Source organism: Dasypus novemcinctus, chromosome 9 (assembly GCF_030445035.2).
Source record: "Dasypus novemcinctus isolate mDasNov1 chromosome 9, mDasNov1.1.hap2, whole genome shotgun sequence".
Lineage (NCBI taxonomy): Eukaryota > Metazoa > Chordata > Mammalia > Cingulata > Dasypodidae > Dasypus > Dasypus novemcinctus.
In genome coordinates this window covers 124,875,477-124,893,819 of record NC_080681.1, presented here as the reverse complement: position 1 = coordinate 124,893,819, position 18,343 = coordinate 124,875,477, and the positions used below count along the sequence as shown (strand labels likewise).

At 36.2% G+C, this 18,343-nt stretch overlaps 1 protein-coding gene across 14 annotated transcripts in view; it reads right to left on the bottom strand.

Moving 5' to 3' along the window:
* Nucleotides 1–18,343, bottom strand: part of RERE (arginine-glutamic acid dipeptide repeats) — a 517,403-nt gene that overhangs the window by 258,405 nt on the left and 240,655 nt on the right. For 9 of the 14 annotated variants that reach the window (XR_011649764.1, XR_011649765.1, XM_004481866.5 and 6 more), the window contains 2 exons: nt 14,345–14,415; nt 5,318–5,443 (listed from right to left, as the gene is read on the bottom strand). Coding sequence is in view for 12 of the 14 variants with exons in the window: in XM_004481866.5 (XP_004481923.1) it covers nt 5,318–5,443; nt 14,345–14,415 (197 nt within the window). In the remaining 2 variants the exon portion in view is untranslated. The remainder of the gene's footprint in view (nt 1–5,317; nt 5,444–14,344; nt 14,416–18,343) is intronic. The other 5 variants (XM_004481869.5, XM_058304475.2, XM_058304477.2 and 2 more) reach the window with 2 other exon arrangements.

Here is an 18,343-nt window from a genome sequence, read left to right as displayed (position 1 = left end):
TAAGAGAGGTTCTGAGGGAAGCGGACGTGGCTCAATGGATAGAGCATCCACCTATCACATGGGAGGTCCACGGTTCAAACCCAGGGCCTCCTTGACCCATGTGGAGCTGGCCCATGTGCAGTGCTGATGTGCGCAAGGAGTGCTGTGCCATGCAGGGGTGTCCCCTGCGTAGGGGAGCCCCATGTACAAGGAGTGCGCCCCGTAAGGAGAGCCGCCCAGCATTAAAGAAAGTCCAGCCTGCCTAGGAGTGGCGCCGCACACATGGAGAGCTGACACAGAAAGATGATGCAACAACAACAACAACAAAAGAGACAAGCAGACACGGAAGAACACATAGCGAATGGACACAGAGAAAAGACAACTGGTGCGGGGGTAAGGGGAAGGGGAGAGAAATAAATAAAAATAAATCTTTAAAAAAAAAAAGAGGTTCTAAGGGGAGAGAAGGGAAGAACAGGTAGGACATAGGGCATTTTTAGGGCATTGGAATTGTTTTGCCTGATTTTACAGTGATGGATACAGGCCATTATACATTATGTCAAAACCTACAAAATTGTACAGTATAACATTTAAACCATAATGTAAACAATTGACCATGGTTAGTAGTGATGCTTCAATATTTGTTCATCAATTGTAACAAATGTACCACATTCACTTAAGATGTTATTAGTAGGAGGAAATGTGAGAAGGGGAGGGAGTTGGGTATATAGGAATCCCCTATACTTTCAATGTAACTTTTCTGTAATTTAAAACTTCTTTAAAAATAAAGTTTAAAAAATTTTGTTTAATTAAAAAGTAATGAAAATGCCTTCCATAAGCAAAAATGAACACTGTTTTAACACTAGTTTGAGAGACAGTGACAAAAGTTTCAACTTCATATTAAGCAAATCATTCTTGGTCTTAAAAGTAAGTGGTATTATCACATAGGCCAGCCAAAGAATACCCTCATGGGTTAAGGAAGGTAGTGTGGGGCAGTGGAAAGAGCACTGACCTGCGACCCAGAAGACTGTGTTTCTGGGCCCAGCACTGCCTCTCACTAAGCATGGATTTGGGTAAAAGCAACCCCTGTTGCTGGGCACTAGATCTCTGCTCTCTGCAATGAGAGAGGACTGATATGCATGGTGGAGTGAATTTGCTCCAAGGGAAATATAAAGTCCAAATTCTTAAATGGAATAAGATTTACCAGAGACCAAAACTATCCCAAAGAAAAGTTCTACAGGAATTATTTCTCAAGTGTACATACATGCCATTAAGATGAATGAAATAGGAATTCATAGTAGCTGTTGATCATGCTATTTAAACATCACTTTTCTAAACAAAGTGATGAAAAAGTTGGAGTTATTGATCTAGGTGATCGTAGCATAATTTTGTAAGTGTAATTAATACTACTGAATTGTACACCTGAATGTAGTTAAAATGGGAAATTGTCAGTCATGTATTTGGGTTTTTTTTATGTATACACATACAATAGAAAGCTTAAAACTTAAAAAAGAAAGTCACCATAGTACTAATGCCATTGCATGTTTATTCAGGGAAAAGGGTAACCTGTACATCTCTTAGTGGCAGAAATATCTAACGACTCTGCATGCAAAGTGAATGAGCAACTTGTTAGCGCAGGAAGCTCCCTAGGAAAGTTGAGGTACCACTGCAGGGACCATCTAGAACTGAAAGCAACGAAGACTATCCAAGGCCAGAGTTGGTTCCCTTGATTTAAACCTCAATCCTGTTGCTTACAAAAGGAAGTATTTTATGTAAAAATGGACCTGAAGTTTTCTTACCTAAAAAATGGAATATCACAGATTGTAGTGAAGATTAAAAGTAGCAGATTGCCTGAGCACAATGTAAATGCTCTATGTTAGTTTACTTCCTTAATAAAGAGGTGACTGATTGGGTTTTCAATGACGGACTGCAAAGACAATAAAAACAAAGTAACTCAAACTCTTTATAGAGCAGCAGCTTTTAATTTAAATTTTTTATGTATTCAATACCTTTACTAATTAGCATCCATGATTGAAAAGTATAGATCCTCTCTCAAAAAAAGTGCACATATATATGTACATGCATGAATATGACTTTACATGCAATTTCAGGAAGTTAAATTCAGAGAGACCACCTAGGGGCCTTTGGACCTCATTAAGAATGTCTAAACACCTAATAAACTATTTAAAACCAATGTTTGTAAAATTCAAAAGTATTAGGTGATAAAAGGATAATGCTTACCATATACTAAGTACTATGCTAAACAATTTAGTTATTTCATTTAATTTTTGCAACAACCCTTTGCGGTAAGGTGGCAATATTATATCCATTTAACAAGTGAGTAAACTAGGAGTTACAAATGTTTAATTAAGTAGTCTTATGTTATACAAAAAAAAAAAAAAAAGAAGAGGGAGGGAAAAAAATATTCTCTGAAGGAAAATGCACCAAAAATAAAACTAGTGGTAAAATATATTTAATTAAATAAAACAGCTCGATCCACTATGACAGAACTATCTTATTTAAGTGTGTTGGCCAATCACCCAGAGGTCTTAGACACACAAAAAGTAATGGCTGAAAAACAAAAACCCTAAACAACTAAATACCACCAACTAGCCCTTGACCTCCCAGGGAGGATGAGTATAGATACAGTCACCGGAAGCAACAGCCAGCAGAGTCACAGCCTTTACAAGGGAAATAAATGAGCATTTTAAGTCCATTTAAATGGTTACACCTATGCTGTTTTGGAGAAAAAATCTGGTATGCTCCCATGTAGTTTGTGTTTAACCTGATACCTTCAAGCAGTTGAGGGGAAAAATCATCTCTGCCCAGTCTAGGCAGAATTTGGGCAAGGTCTTCTTTGCTTCTTACCTCCCTCACCACCCCAACGCTACCAGTGAGCTTGAAAATATCCAAGCCAACAGATTCCCAGTAATAAGTAAAAATGTTGCCTTCCCATCAAAGATACCTAAAAAAAAAATGAACAGATAAGTTAAAATTGATAAAATTTAACCATATGAATGTATGCTACTACTAGTATGGAAATACAGACCATCAATATATACCTGAAGGAAATTAAATTATGAGATGCAATCAATGCTATACTATAAAAACTAAATTAATAAAAATAGTCTATTAGGGAAGACATCTGGTATACCATGGCAAGAAGCATTAATGATATTGTCTGCAACCCTGTAATCAAAACTTCCCCCTGCAACTCTCTTATTGCACTGTATTAGATTTGTGTGGTAGCAGGATTTACAAGTGATGCACAAGGGGGTCTGTGCCAACAGGATCCAATTCAGAGCCAGCTAAAATGACTCTGGCAGTACAAAGTGTCTTTGAAGAACAATCAATAAAATTAGCTCTATGCAGCAACATCTTGATTAAAAGAAGATTCATCAACTTACTACAGATTCCTTTCAAACCCACATATACTAGGACCCAAATATTTTTACTGTTGAAAAATAAATACTGGTAATCACTAATATTAATATAAAGCTTACTAAAAAATCAGTGCTGTTACAGGTAAAATTTAAAATCCATGAAGCAAATCCTAGTTAGTGGGTATTATAAATCAAACAGTCTAAATGATATTCACATTGACCAGATTAGAGAATAAAGCAAGAAACTATCATGTCTTATATACTGAGATAAGATGATAAGTGGTAAATGCTGTAGCTCTAAAAGCAGGTAGCACTATTCAAGTTGGGACTCTGCTATTTGTCATTGGCCATTGTCAATAGCTATTATTTCAAGAATTAAAAGACTTCCCATAATGTGAAACATTTTTCTCATCTAATTCTTGTTAAATATCCTGGCGGCTATATAAACATGGTGTTATTGTTGTTACAATCATTCCTGATTCTGTTACAATTATTAATATCCCATCTCCACGGTCTTGATCCTCTTCACCTTATGCCTGGACAGCAACAGCCCTAACCTGACAACTGGAACTTCTATAGTCTTTTCCCATTCCACATTGCGTATTGCTGCCTAGTGAATATTCTTAAGCAGTGGTTAGCAAGTCTGCCTGGGTAAGCATGGGGCTACAAAAGCTCTCTACCATTTACTAGATAAAACCTTAATTTGTCTAACTTTTACGTTCCTCTGAGATCTGGCTCCATTTTACACCTCCATCTCTGCCTCCTAAGACCCACTAACCTGTTGTCTTCCACTGGCATCCTATAGGTCTTTTTACAGCTCCTAGACTCATCAAGCTCATGGCCTGGGTTGCTTATAGGGACAGGCAGACCTGTATCTGGAAGACTCCCCCATTCAGCCTACCCTATTCTAACTGAAACGTCAAAACTATACCTAGCTCCTCAAAACCTACCTTCACAAAACTTCCCGACTGCTATAGCCCATTTGGAGCACTCCCTTTTCTTAGTTCCAAGATATTAATAGTGTACACTATATTTAACAATGCATTAGATATTAACATATCTTACATTTTATATATAGAGAGAGGGGTATGGTTATTGTCTGTATTATCTTCTAATTGTTTCTGGAATACAAATTTGAGCCCCACAATCAGATTACATATAAGACAGAGACAGGTCTTAAACTTCTTTAGTGATTTTTGGCAGTCTTGGGTATACAGTAAATACCTATCCTTCAGGAAATTTTACCATTAAATCCTCCTAATGGAAGGAAAAGGAAGACAAGTGTATGCAGAGATTTCATAAAAGGTGTACAGAGCTTTCGTGAAAGGCAAGATTTTTCCTACATAAAGCACTATTCATTTCATCCAACTGCACTCCACACATCCTAACTTATCACCAGGTAACAGAGGAATTAGAGTACAGCTGTAAGAAGTACAACTATACCCCAATCCAAGTCTTTTGAAGTGTTTATTCTATATATTCTATATCTAGCATTACAAAAAATCCTCACTATTTCTAAGCAATACTCTACAAATGTCACCTAAGAGGACATCACCCACACAGTTTAGATTCATGGGCCATAAGTCCCAATAAGCCTGAAGAAATGAACATTCCACACTTGGACTCAAACTTACCCCCTTTATTCCCCATTTCAGTTGCCAACATCCATACTCGCTGCTGATTGCCAGCTCCTGCTCCTTGCAGCAGCCCAGCATGCTCTCTGCTGGTGCCAAAATACCCTATCACCAAAACCCCACTATCTTCTGGAACTGTCCTAGAGGGGTAAGGCAAGTCCCGTATTTTCCTTCCTCTGTGCAAGTATGTAATTGTTACTCCTTTAAAAACACATACAATACAGCACATTTTTAAAGGGGCTCTGGGGAGGGAGGTAATATTCCTATTTTATACCCTATGGGATATAAAATATTGATAGCTTTTAAAAACGGGATTCTCCTTACCCCTACAGGCCCTCTCCCGGCTTCAGAAAGATGTTGTGGTGGCTGTGATGCCACCGGCAGAGAGCATGCTGGGGGGTCACACAAAGCAGGAGTTGGAGATCTGCAACAGGCCTGGGAGTTGTGGACCTAAAAAAGAAAAAAGTTTTAAGTTAACGTGCCCAATGCCTCTTCATAATGCCCTGGTTATTAGGGGCACTCAGCACACAAGTAGGTTACCTGCAAAAATCCTTATCAGATGGCCTCTGAAATGTCAGGTAACTAATTTGTTCTATCACTAGAACCTCTCTGTGTTTAATCCAAGCAATTCCCTTATTTTAGGGTGTGAACAAACACATGACCCTTCTGAGTTCACAATTTAATCTGAGTCTTGTCGTAAAGCAGTATGGTGTGTGCCCCTCAAAATAACCAAGTTAAGCTGTGACACAACGCCAAAGCACAGTAACAGTGGCATGCTTTGCTTATAATATGTCCATAACAAGAAAACATTCACCTCTGCTATTTTCTTCAAGTCCTCATTAAATTTTGTAAAGCAAAAGGCCAGGTAAATAGACAAAGACTTAAAACCAAAGAACAAAAGAAATCATTAAAATGTGTTTTAATTTTCTCATGAGACCTAAAAGGTAAGTATAATGAAAAAGGCACAGAGAATAAAATTCAAGAAAGATATTTCTTTTAGGGGTAAAAACCATGATCAAATGTCTTTTAAAATAGAATCCTTGAAAACATTTAATACGAGTTTAAAAAAGATTAGAGAGCAACTTCTGAAAGTCAGGCATAGTCCTTATAGTATGGCAAAAGATAATTCAGATTATAGTTTGAATATGTTCTCTTTCAAATATTCTAGCGAGCACATGACATTTTTATTAAATCAAACCAATCCAATTTCATGTGGTTTTTAAAAACTAAAATGACCATAAAATCTAAATACTTACATAATCTCTTAAAGTTGTTTAAAAATTACAGGTAAATTAACACTTTATTATTAAGAAGTTTTGTTACACAGAATCATTCTCTAATACCTTTCTGTATACCAAGGCTTTGATATGCCCCATTAACTCAAATTTTGATTTTGAATGTCTCTTTTAGAACCAAAAATAAAAAGACAAATCCCCCCACCCTAATAAAAAGCTAAGATTGGTGATGTATTTATCATGATTGTTTTCTTTTTGCTTTCTCTAAAGATTACCCTCTGGAGTACATTCTGTCCACATGGTAAGCTTTCTGTGCAGTCAATCTGACTCCCAGTCTCAATGACAGTATAGTTCAGAATCATAACCACTGCCACCACACATCTCCTTCTTATCCCTACCAGCAAGGCAAATTCCAAATCAAAGATTCAATTCTATACAAAATGTACAGTATACTTCTTATTTTTTACCATAAGCATCAAAATAAAAATGTATTTCTGGTTAACCTCTTGAACTAAGAAACCAAATAATCAGCCACTCAAATCCTTAAATATTCATTCAAATGAATGTTTGTTCAATGATTGTGAAATGATTCATTCAAATCAAGTTTTTTAAATAAAAACATCTAGTAAAGCATTTCTAAGCACCTTGACATTTTTAAAAAGTAAGTAATTCAAGTATTAAAACATCTTAAGCATTAAAAAAGGCATCGTTTCAAGGTAGGCCATTGTTCTTATGAATTAGAAAACATTTTGACAGTATGTGAGATTCATTCTTTTCCTTTAAGTTCTGCTAGTGGGTTTTTCTTGAACTATTTTGATATAAATACAAATGACAAATTTCCAGTTTTAAGGAATCAAGTTTGAAGAACACAACTTGACCAATATTCTTGCATGGCAGATCTCTGCAAAGTATCAGATTGTCTCAAAATTTTCTTTTCTTAAACTCCTTAAGAAAGAAAATTAGAATACCTAGAGTTTTCTGCATTGAAAAATTTTCACATATAGATAACAGTTTTAGTAAATAACATTGTAGATCAATATTTCATGGAATAAATGTAAACAGAAGTTTTTTGAATTTCTCAAATAGAAAGTACTAAAATCCAATTAAGTTAGGAGAAAACGAGTTAACTAACTTCTTAATTGTGAACCATTAAAACTTTAAATCCCATGTGTGCTACGATGACTGTCAGCCATGAGTGAAAACAGACTGCCAAGAAGCTGAGTAAACGGGGTCAATAAGATGTTCTGAGAGTATTTATTCCCAAGGTCTCATTTGGATTTCCACCTACAAGAACAACCAGCCCTCCACCTATAAACTGACATCCACATCAGACAGAAAGGAAGCAAAAGTCACCATCATTGCCCCATTATTAGGGGAGAGAAGGGAAAGTTGATACCAGACAACATCTCTCTGACTCCATTCCTTAAATTCAGGGCTAAGAGATTTCATCCTATTCTTGCCTTTTAAAGGATTAAATAAAATTATAAATTTCAAATTTATATGTAAAAGGAAATGTAATCCTAACCCACAATACCACAAAATAAACTCAATGCTCTACTGCAACTTACTACAATTCTTAGAGAGCAATGACTAACTTAATTTTTTTAAAAAAGAGGCATGTCCTCCAAAAAAAATTCTTGCACCAAATTAGTAACGCATACTATTTCTTCTTAGAAATCAACTGTATAAGAGAGCATTATTATGCTGATATACTCAGTCCTAAGGGGAAAAAAAACTAAACTAATAGAAAGAAACGACTCCTTTTAAAGAACTGTTTCAGCTGTACATTCAATTATCTCGAAGTAATACTGAAGTCTTTACACACTGAAAACATTTGATAATGAATATGAAGGTTTTCACTTTGTTATTTACCACCATAATCAAGTCACAAAGCTATAACTGGGCAGGAATGACCTTTTTATAAGGGAAAGAAACAAGAAGGTAAAGGGAAGAAAGAACTATATAGAATGTAATATCCAATTCTGCAGGTCTAATTTGAGAGACTGTTCTGTATGTGGAGGGGGGTAAGGGTGGTGTCAAGACACTGCTTCACACAGAAAGGAATCATCATATGTTAGGCATTTTTCATAACAGCTGGCCTTCTCTGAAATGTTCATATATACAAAGCCTTCATATATCTTTGCTAAAAATAAGTCATATAGAAAATTTAAAACTGAATATAATGATGCCTAAAAACCTCTTATGTTACTTGGGCTACATTTATTTAACCTTGCTGAAGAAAATAAGAAACTGATTTTTGAAGTAATTACAATGGAACAGAGTTTTATTTAAATATATAAAACACTACATACTGCAGGCCAACCAAAGGCAAGTTAGCAGATCTCTTTGGCTAGTTTAACAGACATAAGGTTAATTTGTAGCTAATGAATGCTCTGTCGCAAACTATTACTAAAGTTTTTGAAAACATTAAAGTATATTTTTCCACTGAAATGTTACTTCATTCAATACTCAGTATTTATTGTAGAGCTCATATGGGCCAAGCAATGTTCTCTAAGTATAAAGTATATATCAATGAACAAAACTAACATGGGATCTGACCTTAAGTTTAAATTAATTGAGAGTGCAACTAATCATCATCATCATCATCTGTGGGCCAGACACTGGGTTATACACTTTGTAGGTATGATTTTTTTTTTTTTTTTAAACAAAAAACAACCTACCTGGTAAGGTCAGTGCTTTATAATCCAACTTCATAAGCAAGGACAGTGAGGTTAAGAATGTTAAAAAGTTTCTTGCCCAAAACCATGTGCACTCTACAATTCTTTGTCTTGGTCCCAGAATAACATATTCTAAATTATGAATTAGCCACATTCAAATTAATGTGGATTTCCTCACCTCCCCTCAAAAGCTTTTGATAAAAGATTTAAAGAATCATGCTTTGATTAGCTGAATGAATGCCCATTTCCTGAATGCCCATATACCATACATTCTATGCCTAGTGATCAAAATAGCCAAGCTGGTATTAAATAACTGTGATGGATAAGAAATAAATATGATAAATCTGATAATTAACTCTCTGTGTGTATATGCATATGTGTACACAAAAAGTGTATATTAATTAAGTCTCACATAATGGTATCTTCCAGCATTATCTATGTAAAGGTCTCTAACAAAAATTGAGAAGATATACCTACCTATCCTCAATAAGGTTCCATTTTAAAGAAGGAAAAAGTTTCTTGTTGCTTTTAATCCAGTTTTAGAAACGAAATTTGATGGAGAGAGGGCAATTTTAATGGTAGGTAGAAGCAAAGCTGAAGCTAATTCTCTACTGTAGCCCTTCTTCTGATGTACCATCAGCAAAGGGCAAGAATAAAAGCGGATTGGTGATGGTCAGCTTCTGGACTAGGGTTACAGATACATATAAGGACCAGAAAATAATTTCAAATGTGCCTCCCCAGAGCTGTTCATTTTTTATAATGGAATAAAGAGAGGGATATGGCATTACATCCCCAAAAATCCTGGCTTCCACATTTGCTGCAGTAATGGAGACATGCCTTCTCCACGGCAATGAGCAATATAGAATCTTAGTTACTTCACATTCATAATCAGCACTTAGAACCAGTGCTAGTAGAGACATCAATGACACAACAGTATGCTGATCCACGCAGAGCCATAATAATACGTTGAGCCCAGCTAACAGTAAACTGAATACACCAACATATTCCCAACTCTAAAGAAGCTCTAGACCAGTTTTAACTTTGAGGACAATTTTCCCAGTTTTTATAAACCAAACAGCAGCTAAAGTAAATCACTGGTATTTATATGGAAAAATATTTATAATAATCACATATCCTTTCTGGAAACTCATTTGGCTATCAGCTGAAGCCTATAAATATATAATTTAGGGAACCACAATCATATTTAATTTTATCATATGATGATAGCAATACATTAGGGGTCCACACAGAATGCCCATGCATAATATAAAAAGAAATGGCTTTAGAATACTTTTCTGTGAGTAAAGAACTAGGTATGAACTACTACTATTAGAACCAGACAAGGAACTCCTCAGTGTTAAACTGAATGGAAAGTCTTAATCTCAGTGATCTTCTTGTTAGTATTCTCGGACTCCACGATTATTTCCAGATAGCAAATTATTGCTATAATGCTTCTTAAGACTACAATGTCTAAAAAAACAGAATTTTATTGTTTTAAGAAAGAAATCTTCCTTTTAGGACAGAGAGTGAGTGGCTTTCTCCATGGCAATCCTCTTCAAAGTATTCTCCAAAAGAGACTGACAACCAATAACAATGACACAAATTGTCTGTCCAATTAGAATCTAAGATCACTGGGGGAAGGAACTGTATCTTATACTTCTTTCAGTTCCCCTTACGGTGCAGAGTTTGAAAGAAAACACAAAGTCGGTTTTCAATTAATGCATGCCGAAGGCATACATTATAGACCAAAATATTCCTAATTGCACTCTGGGATATAATGCTCACTGATGACACCTACTTATTCAGCAAAACCCTCAAAGCAGACTAAGTCACACACTGACACAGAAAAGCTATAGGAGGGCAAAAGAAGAAAGAGTTGGAATTGTTAAACAAAGCTAAATCTTTCAGTTCAATTAGTGGAGATCCACTCAAGCTAATTCAAATAAAGCGGCCTTTACTGAGAGAAAACAACAAGATAACGGAAGACTCCAAGGGAAAGAAGCATGCAGTACAGCAGGCCTCAGGAGAACTCAAGGAAAGAATGACCGTGCATTCTCTTTCATTCCCTTTAGGCGTTTTACTGCTCTCTACACAGATGCTCCATTCTTCTGCTTTTCCTGATTTCCAAAACTATCGTGTCAGTTTGATTATGACTTGTTTATGGCGACCCCAGCCTCCCTTTATTGGGGTAATTTTTGATTCATCCTTTCAGTTTTGATCCCTCTGCTAACTGCCTCTGTCATTCAGTTTCCCAATTCCAAAATCTAAGAAATTTGGCTCAACTATTCTTTTCAAGCCAGTCCACAAAAATAGATTGCCATTCCATTTTATTATTCTCTCAAAGTACTGAAATTTTGCCAGCTCATTTATTAGTTACGTTGGGAACCTAAGATGAAAAGCGGCCTTATATAACTAAGATGACTCCTTTCTTCTTTCTTCTAAGCACACACTGTCTGTAATTTCACCATACATTTCCCAATCTATGTCCCTGCTTTTAACTACTTGTTCCAGAGATACTTTTGTTATTGTATTGAAACAAACCAACATCTCCCAGTTTGTAAATAAACCCAACTAAATGAATGCTTCCTAACAGAAAATAAAATTTCCTTCCCTTAAAAAGGCTATTTTTCGAAAACTCGACACAGTTAGGAACTTAATTACTTTGTAATATTATAGCTTTCACAACTTCTGTGAAACTTATCTACCTGTGTGGGATGGTAGTACTTTGTGTGTTTGGACAGTTATATGTAAGCAGAAGCCATGGATCCCATTCCCATAGGCAAGATGACCACGTAAACTATTATTCAAACAGGCGCACTATTTAATAGTTTGGCAGGACAATGAACATAAACTAGGACATAAAGGTAGCTATGCTCTATAAGCACAGACTCGGATTTTTAAGGGTTGCAGTAGCAAAGCCTAGATGACAATATCCTCACATAAAATCCAAATACCCTTTCTCCTCATCTCAGACAGAGCCAATTCATGAAATACTGCCCAGGATCCTCAGTTCAATGAACTGGCATTATGCTCGTCTTGGTGACTGGTATTAGATTTCTCCTCATTTCCACTATTCAATCCACTAGCTTTTGCTGTGTTTAACATTATATTCTTGCTTAATATATACCATAAAGGCATTTACCCAGTTCTTTTTAAAGTTTCAAAATATACCTTATACCAAAAAATTTATGTGGTAAGCAAAGAAACATATCTTTATGTGGTAAGCAAAGAAAGATATCTCTCAGTTATAACCCTAAATCAACTTTTTATTTTATGATAGCTTAAAAGATAAAATAATTAATCAGCAACATTTCAAAGCTATTGGGCTTTTTTTTATTTTTCTATTTGCCACATGTTATTTGCTGTGTCAAAACAAACTCCAATTCCTTTTTTCAAAAAAAATCTTGCAGAGAAACAAAGCGTATTTCCTTTTGCCTATCCTTTCCCTTTAAGCTTGGGTAAGCTGGAGGGGAAAAAAATGTATTAAAACTCCCATCGCTTTGGTTATCTTCCCATACAGTTCAGAGAATCAAAGAAAGAAGAAAGCAAGTATCAGAGAGTAGCTACGTTCCTTTCAAGAGGAAATATTTAATCATCTCTGCTATTCTTATATAACACCTAAGAAATAGCAGTGTGTGATTTAGAAAAAGGTATCTAAACATATTGTAACCTGCTTCCCACACTGTTTTTGCAGACGCTTTAATGTGTTGTACTAGACCAATACTGACGACAGAAGCTTCAGCTTTTATTGCTGCTAATGCCCTGAGCAATTACTGTAACTCAGCAGGAACTCTGCCCAGAACAGCACTATCACACTGTAATCAGCATTTCCTAAGAGATGTTGTTCAAACACTGAAGGCATCAGCTAACATACAAAAATAGTACAAAAGGGCTTGGAATTTACTACATAAATGGAAAACGTTGGCAATTTCTTATGTAGCTATTACGTTTGGTATTAGGTTTGGTAAAGAAATCCCACCAAAGACAATGAGCATGGAAAAAGCAGTAGCAGCAGCCACTACCAAAATAAAACTCTTCAGGAAATAAGGCGACCACGCCAATTTTCAGATGTCAGTGCACCATCTGTAAAAATATCTTTGGAAGGAAAGATATAATAAATACCAAAGACTTCTAAAAATGGTAAAAATTCATACTGATATAAAAATCGAATAGAAAGCATTAGATGTGACAAGATTAAACTGCAAGACCACCCTGTAAACCAAACAGGGACGTTAAAAGCAAACTACCAAGAATAAATAAATCTCAGAGGCATGTTTGACTTTCCTTTAGTTCTTTAGACTAACATAGCTCATATAATGTGTATCAGGATACAAATACAGTCAGAAGTTAGAAAGGATTTGGGAAGTAAGAGCACTCACAGGTAGGGATAAACATCTCAACAAAACTAAATAATAGGACTTCATTACACCTAAAAATGTAGAACAGTGGATCATATCCTTCAAGTACCAGGATCACTTGTCAACACCAAAATGTCTCAAAAGATCCCCCAATGATAGTTCTTGATAGTATTTCAAGTATAAGCTGTTTGAGGAAAATGCATAATAAACTATGATTATTAGCTGCACATTGCTCTCAGTGAATTTTTATAATCACAACACATATTCACACGTGTAAAATAATTGTACAGACATATGCAAGATACATTTATTTAAGACTGAGCATGTTTATTTGCAGACCTTTGCAAAATCTCTACTGACATCCAATGATCCAAAGCCCAAAGTGTCAGAACCACTGGTCTAAAACGAAGAGATTTCATAATGGGTGATAGCAATACCTTCATACCCAGAAAAAATTTCTAATGAGGAAAGTATAGTAGCTATAGCATCCCTAAGCCAGACTTTCTTCCCCCAACCACCACCACTAGGAGACTCAAAAAAAAAAAAAAAAAAAAAAGGAAAAAGAAAAAAGAAAGGAAGAAGAAGAAAAGAAACATTCAATATATACTCCATTCATGTTCAAAATATCTAAGTAAATTACAATTTCCCACCTAAAACCAATCTTTGGCTCATTTATACATATTTTTCCTACTTAGCATCAACTCCTAAATTTACTTTACTTCAGGCTCTTAACAATGGCTGAGGGAAAAAATACTACTTCAAAAACTCAAGGGATTCTCTGAAATTAGTTTTCAAAGGAGCTACTAAAGGCAGTGATTGTACACATTTATGGTATGTGAATATCTCAATATAACTGCTTTTTATTTTTTAAAAAAGTTACTAACGGAATAAAAACTTCAGAAACATTATTCACCACATAGCATTACAAGTGTTAGAAAACTGAAATAATATAACTAGTCACCACCTTTGAACTGGTTGGTCATCATGTCTATAGTGATGCAGAGCAACCAAAACAGACAGCCAGTAGAGCTGGAAAAAGAGTTGCCGAATAGAATCAACAGCCCATTAAAAAATGCTTACCAGCTTGAAGTCTTGAATGCTACAGATGAAATACGGTGTGTTTGGCCTCCGACTCTCGATATACACACAGTCTTTAAAAGAAAAAGAAATTTTAAAACAATGGTATTTATCTTTAAGTGAACAAAGACAGGGCCCATAAAGCCACTGCATAAATAAACAAATGACAAAGCACATACCTTTTACAGTAACATTTTTTTCAAGGTGATATTAAATTACAAGTAACTTTACACTACTGAAAGAAAAGTCCTTTTTGACCACTTTTCTGATCATTTAATGTACTTGATAAAGTCATTTTTACAGTCCCTGTGACAGTTTGATATTATTTATGAATCCCCAAAAAAGAGAAAAATTATGTTTGTAAATTGGTCTGTTCCTCTGGGTGTGATACCTTTGGCTGTTATTAAATTCAAGATTTTAAGTTTTCCTCATAAAAGATTAAGGCTTTTAATTTGACCAGGTCAGCAGGGCATGACTCAGGGTTTAGTCCCCACCCCTTTGGTGGGCTGATATAAACGATACTCCCACAGGAAGAGAGAGAGTTCCACAGACATGGAAGAGGAAAACTTGGTCATTTCAGTCTTGCCACATGACAGAAACGAGAAGGCTCAAACAGCTAAAGCCTTGGGAAGACAGACAAGCCCTATGCCAGCCTATAGCTGAGATCAGAGGACGCTGGGCCCATAGAGCCTTAAGGAGAAGAAGAAAGGAGAGACCAGGCAAAGATCGCCCACCATCTTGCTTCAACAAGTGGCAAGGAACTCAGTGAGAAAGCAGCCTTGAGTTGGACTCTTAGGGGTCTTGTAACTGTAAGCTTTCACCCTAAATAAATACCCTTCATAAAAGCTAACGGATTTTTGGTATTTTGCATCAGCACCCCTTTGGCTGACTAATAAAGAAGGGGAGGAGTGAATCACATGGAATTAATCCAAATTCAAATGAAAAAACTTAGATATAGGGTAATTCCTTGCTCAAGGTTACACAAATGGCAAAATACTGAATACTTTATTCACATTAGATGTCCTGTGTCTCCAGGAAGAGAAATGGCTTTACCAAATGCTACTTTGTTTTCAATAAATTTTTGTGAGGAAATAAATGAAAACATGCAAATAAGACAAGCTTGAACACACTATTTCAATGACCTTTCCACCTAAACTAAGAAAAAGAAAACTGATCTAATATCATGGGTAACTTGCTATTAAATTTTAATCTAAACACATTTTATTTTACAATTATAAAGAAACCAAGGTAGCAAGTCAGAGCTGGAATAAAGAATACCACCACATTACATTTTCCTCAGGGAAGAAGAGTGCTTTCTGAAATTTCTATTTGACATGGCAGTGGTTGAATGAATAACTGTTTTTGTTTCTCTCAACAACTGACACCTAAAAGGTGTCATTTATAAATGGTCTGTTAAAGATACATTTTTAAAAAAACAACCCATATTACAACCCAACAGCACCTTAATATTTAGGACAGGAAGATCTATGCATTATTTACTTTAAAAGTAAAGAGCTCTGCAGATTTAGTCATATCTTCTAGGAAGAGTGGCCATGATTACCCTATTTAAAATGCCATTCATTTTATCCTTCCTCAGTGCCCTTCAGAACAAATGCATCTTAGAGTAATTCAGGTGCTTGGGAAGACAGGTAGACTCCTCTACTGCTTCATTTCTCACACACGTTAAGAACCAAGAGCAAAGGGGGGAATGATTCTGAGCCACCCATCCAGTGGGCTATTTCAAGAAAAAACAACAAGAAACCCATTCCCCACAATGAAAATGGTAGTTCCAATGTATACAATTTTGGAATGACCCTGGGTTATTAATTTTTGTGTTTCAACTCTGGTTGTACCCATTACCAGTATTTCAAATCTCTAGGCATCAATTATTTACTCATCTCCCCGCAACCTGAACTGCAAATCACAATCTATTATCCTTTTTTCCTATCACTGAGGCAGGTCACAATAGGAAACTTGGAAAAGGGAGGTGGGGGCAGTGAGCACGACCTCTCAGGAGCAACAAAAAGCACTGCGGGTAGCCAAGCCTGAGCTACTGCATAAAAAACTCAGAAAATAAGTGACAACATCTTATTCTGCACAACTGGTGGGGAACCAACTGAATCCACAAGGCCAGAAGACCCTCCCCATTTCACCCCTACTTAAAGCCCAGTCCCGAGTCACCAGACACACCTCTTCACTAGAAAAGCACCTGCCCTCATATCTCGAGTATGTAATTTCACTCTGCAATAAACTCTCTGCTTGCTTAATTTGTGGTGGTCTTTCATGTCTTCGAATTCTTTCTCACAAAATGGCCAAGAACCAGAAACTACACCCAGTATCATTACCTTCTACAGAAAGCCATATTCTTCATATTTCATCACTTAACACCATCATTGCCTAGCTAATATCAATTGGCTTCAAAATTGGGCACTTCCTAACAAATGATTTCAATTTCTTAAGGTTCACCCGACAAAGAGCGTGCTGCATTCAAAGGCCTGGTCCCACCATACCTCATCCTCCCCTTTTGCTGCATTCTCCAAAAGACACATCAACACACCCTACCCCACCCCCATGCCAAACCCTCTTTACTCCTTCATTCCACCAGCTCCTAGTCATACCAACCATATAATGAGTTAGGTCTAAAGGCAGTAATTTTCATGGTTCCTCTGTAAAGAAATGGCAACACCTCCATTCCTTTACACAAAAACTAACAATTTATATTTTCTGTTTGTTCAGTTATTATCTGGCAGTCAGAAGGTCTGCACTGTCTACATTACTATCAATCTTAGGTGGCAAACTAAGAGGCTCCTAGCTTGCAGAGAAAGGTACTTACTACTGCATTCCCTGTACCCATGAGGATGATGCCTGGCATTAATGCTCATAAAATAAGACAGAACTGAATCAAATGACAGATGCTTAGAAAGTGAGGACTATGAACAGCTGTGTTCTTTTTACATGAAGAAAAGCTTTGTATATACTTTTCATAATCAACAGGATCATTATTACTCCTAACCCGCTTATTTTGAGAAATAAAGCAGTTATTAACTTGGATATAAAAGGCTTACCATAAACAAGAGAGAGAATCTATGCTTTCATTGCTTACTGTAGGAAAATGATGATCTGTAAGTATACCAGAACGTAACTTAGAGAAGGGAGGAAAGTATATGCTGGTACAGAAACAGCAGCCACCTACACCCATTTATCTAAACATTACTCAAGTCTTAGTGGAGGCCGCTTCACACCTGGCCGGGTGAATGGTGCCACAAGGGACACAAAGTGGAAGATCTGACCATCAGGCATGAAGCATGGAATTATTACAATTATTAATGCCTTACTGCTAAATTACAAAGCCACCTTGTTGTTTGAAAAAGGTACCATGGGGGAGCAGATTTAGCTCAAATGGTTGAGCACCTGCTTTCCACGTACAAGGTCCCAGGTTCAATCCCCAATACCTCCTAAAAACAAAAACAAAAACAAAAAATTCTCATTGGGGAGCAGGTGCAGCTCAGTGGCTGAGCACCTACTTCCCATGTACAACCTCCTGGGTTCAATCCCCAGTACCACCTAAAAATAAAATTTTAAAAAGTTACCATTGCAACCTAAACTGATCCAGAACTATGAATTCATATGAGACTCCAATACACAAGGCTATTAATTTTTAAAACAGATCACTTATAAAGTAATTTTGAACTATCAGTATTTCGAAACTTATGCCTGAAAAAATCAGGTAAGCTCACTACAAAATTAAGTGGCAAAATAGAGAGCTTATTTGACATTAACAGTCATACAACAAAATGACAAGGTAGGGGGTAGTATGAATTAAAAATTTTAAAACCATGTCAAATTTGACATATTGTTTTGACCTGGCTTTTCTGATTCATTTGTAAAATGAAAGCATGAAAAACTCTTGTAGAGTCAAACTTTTCCTTCAAGTACTTCCACCAAAAGTAGGATGATCCAGCTAAAAGAGAATACAATCAGGAGTCACAGGAAAAGAATCTA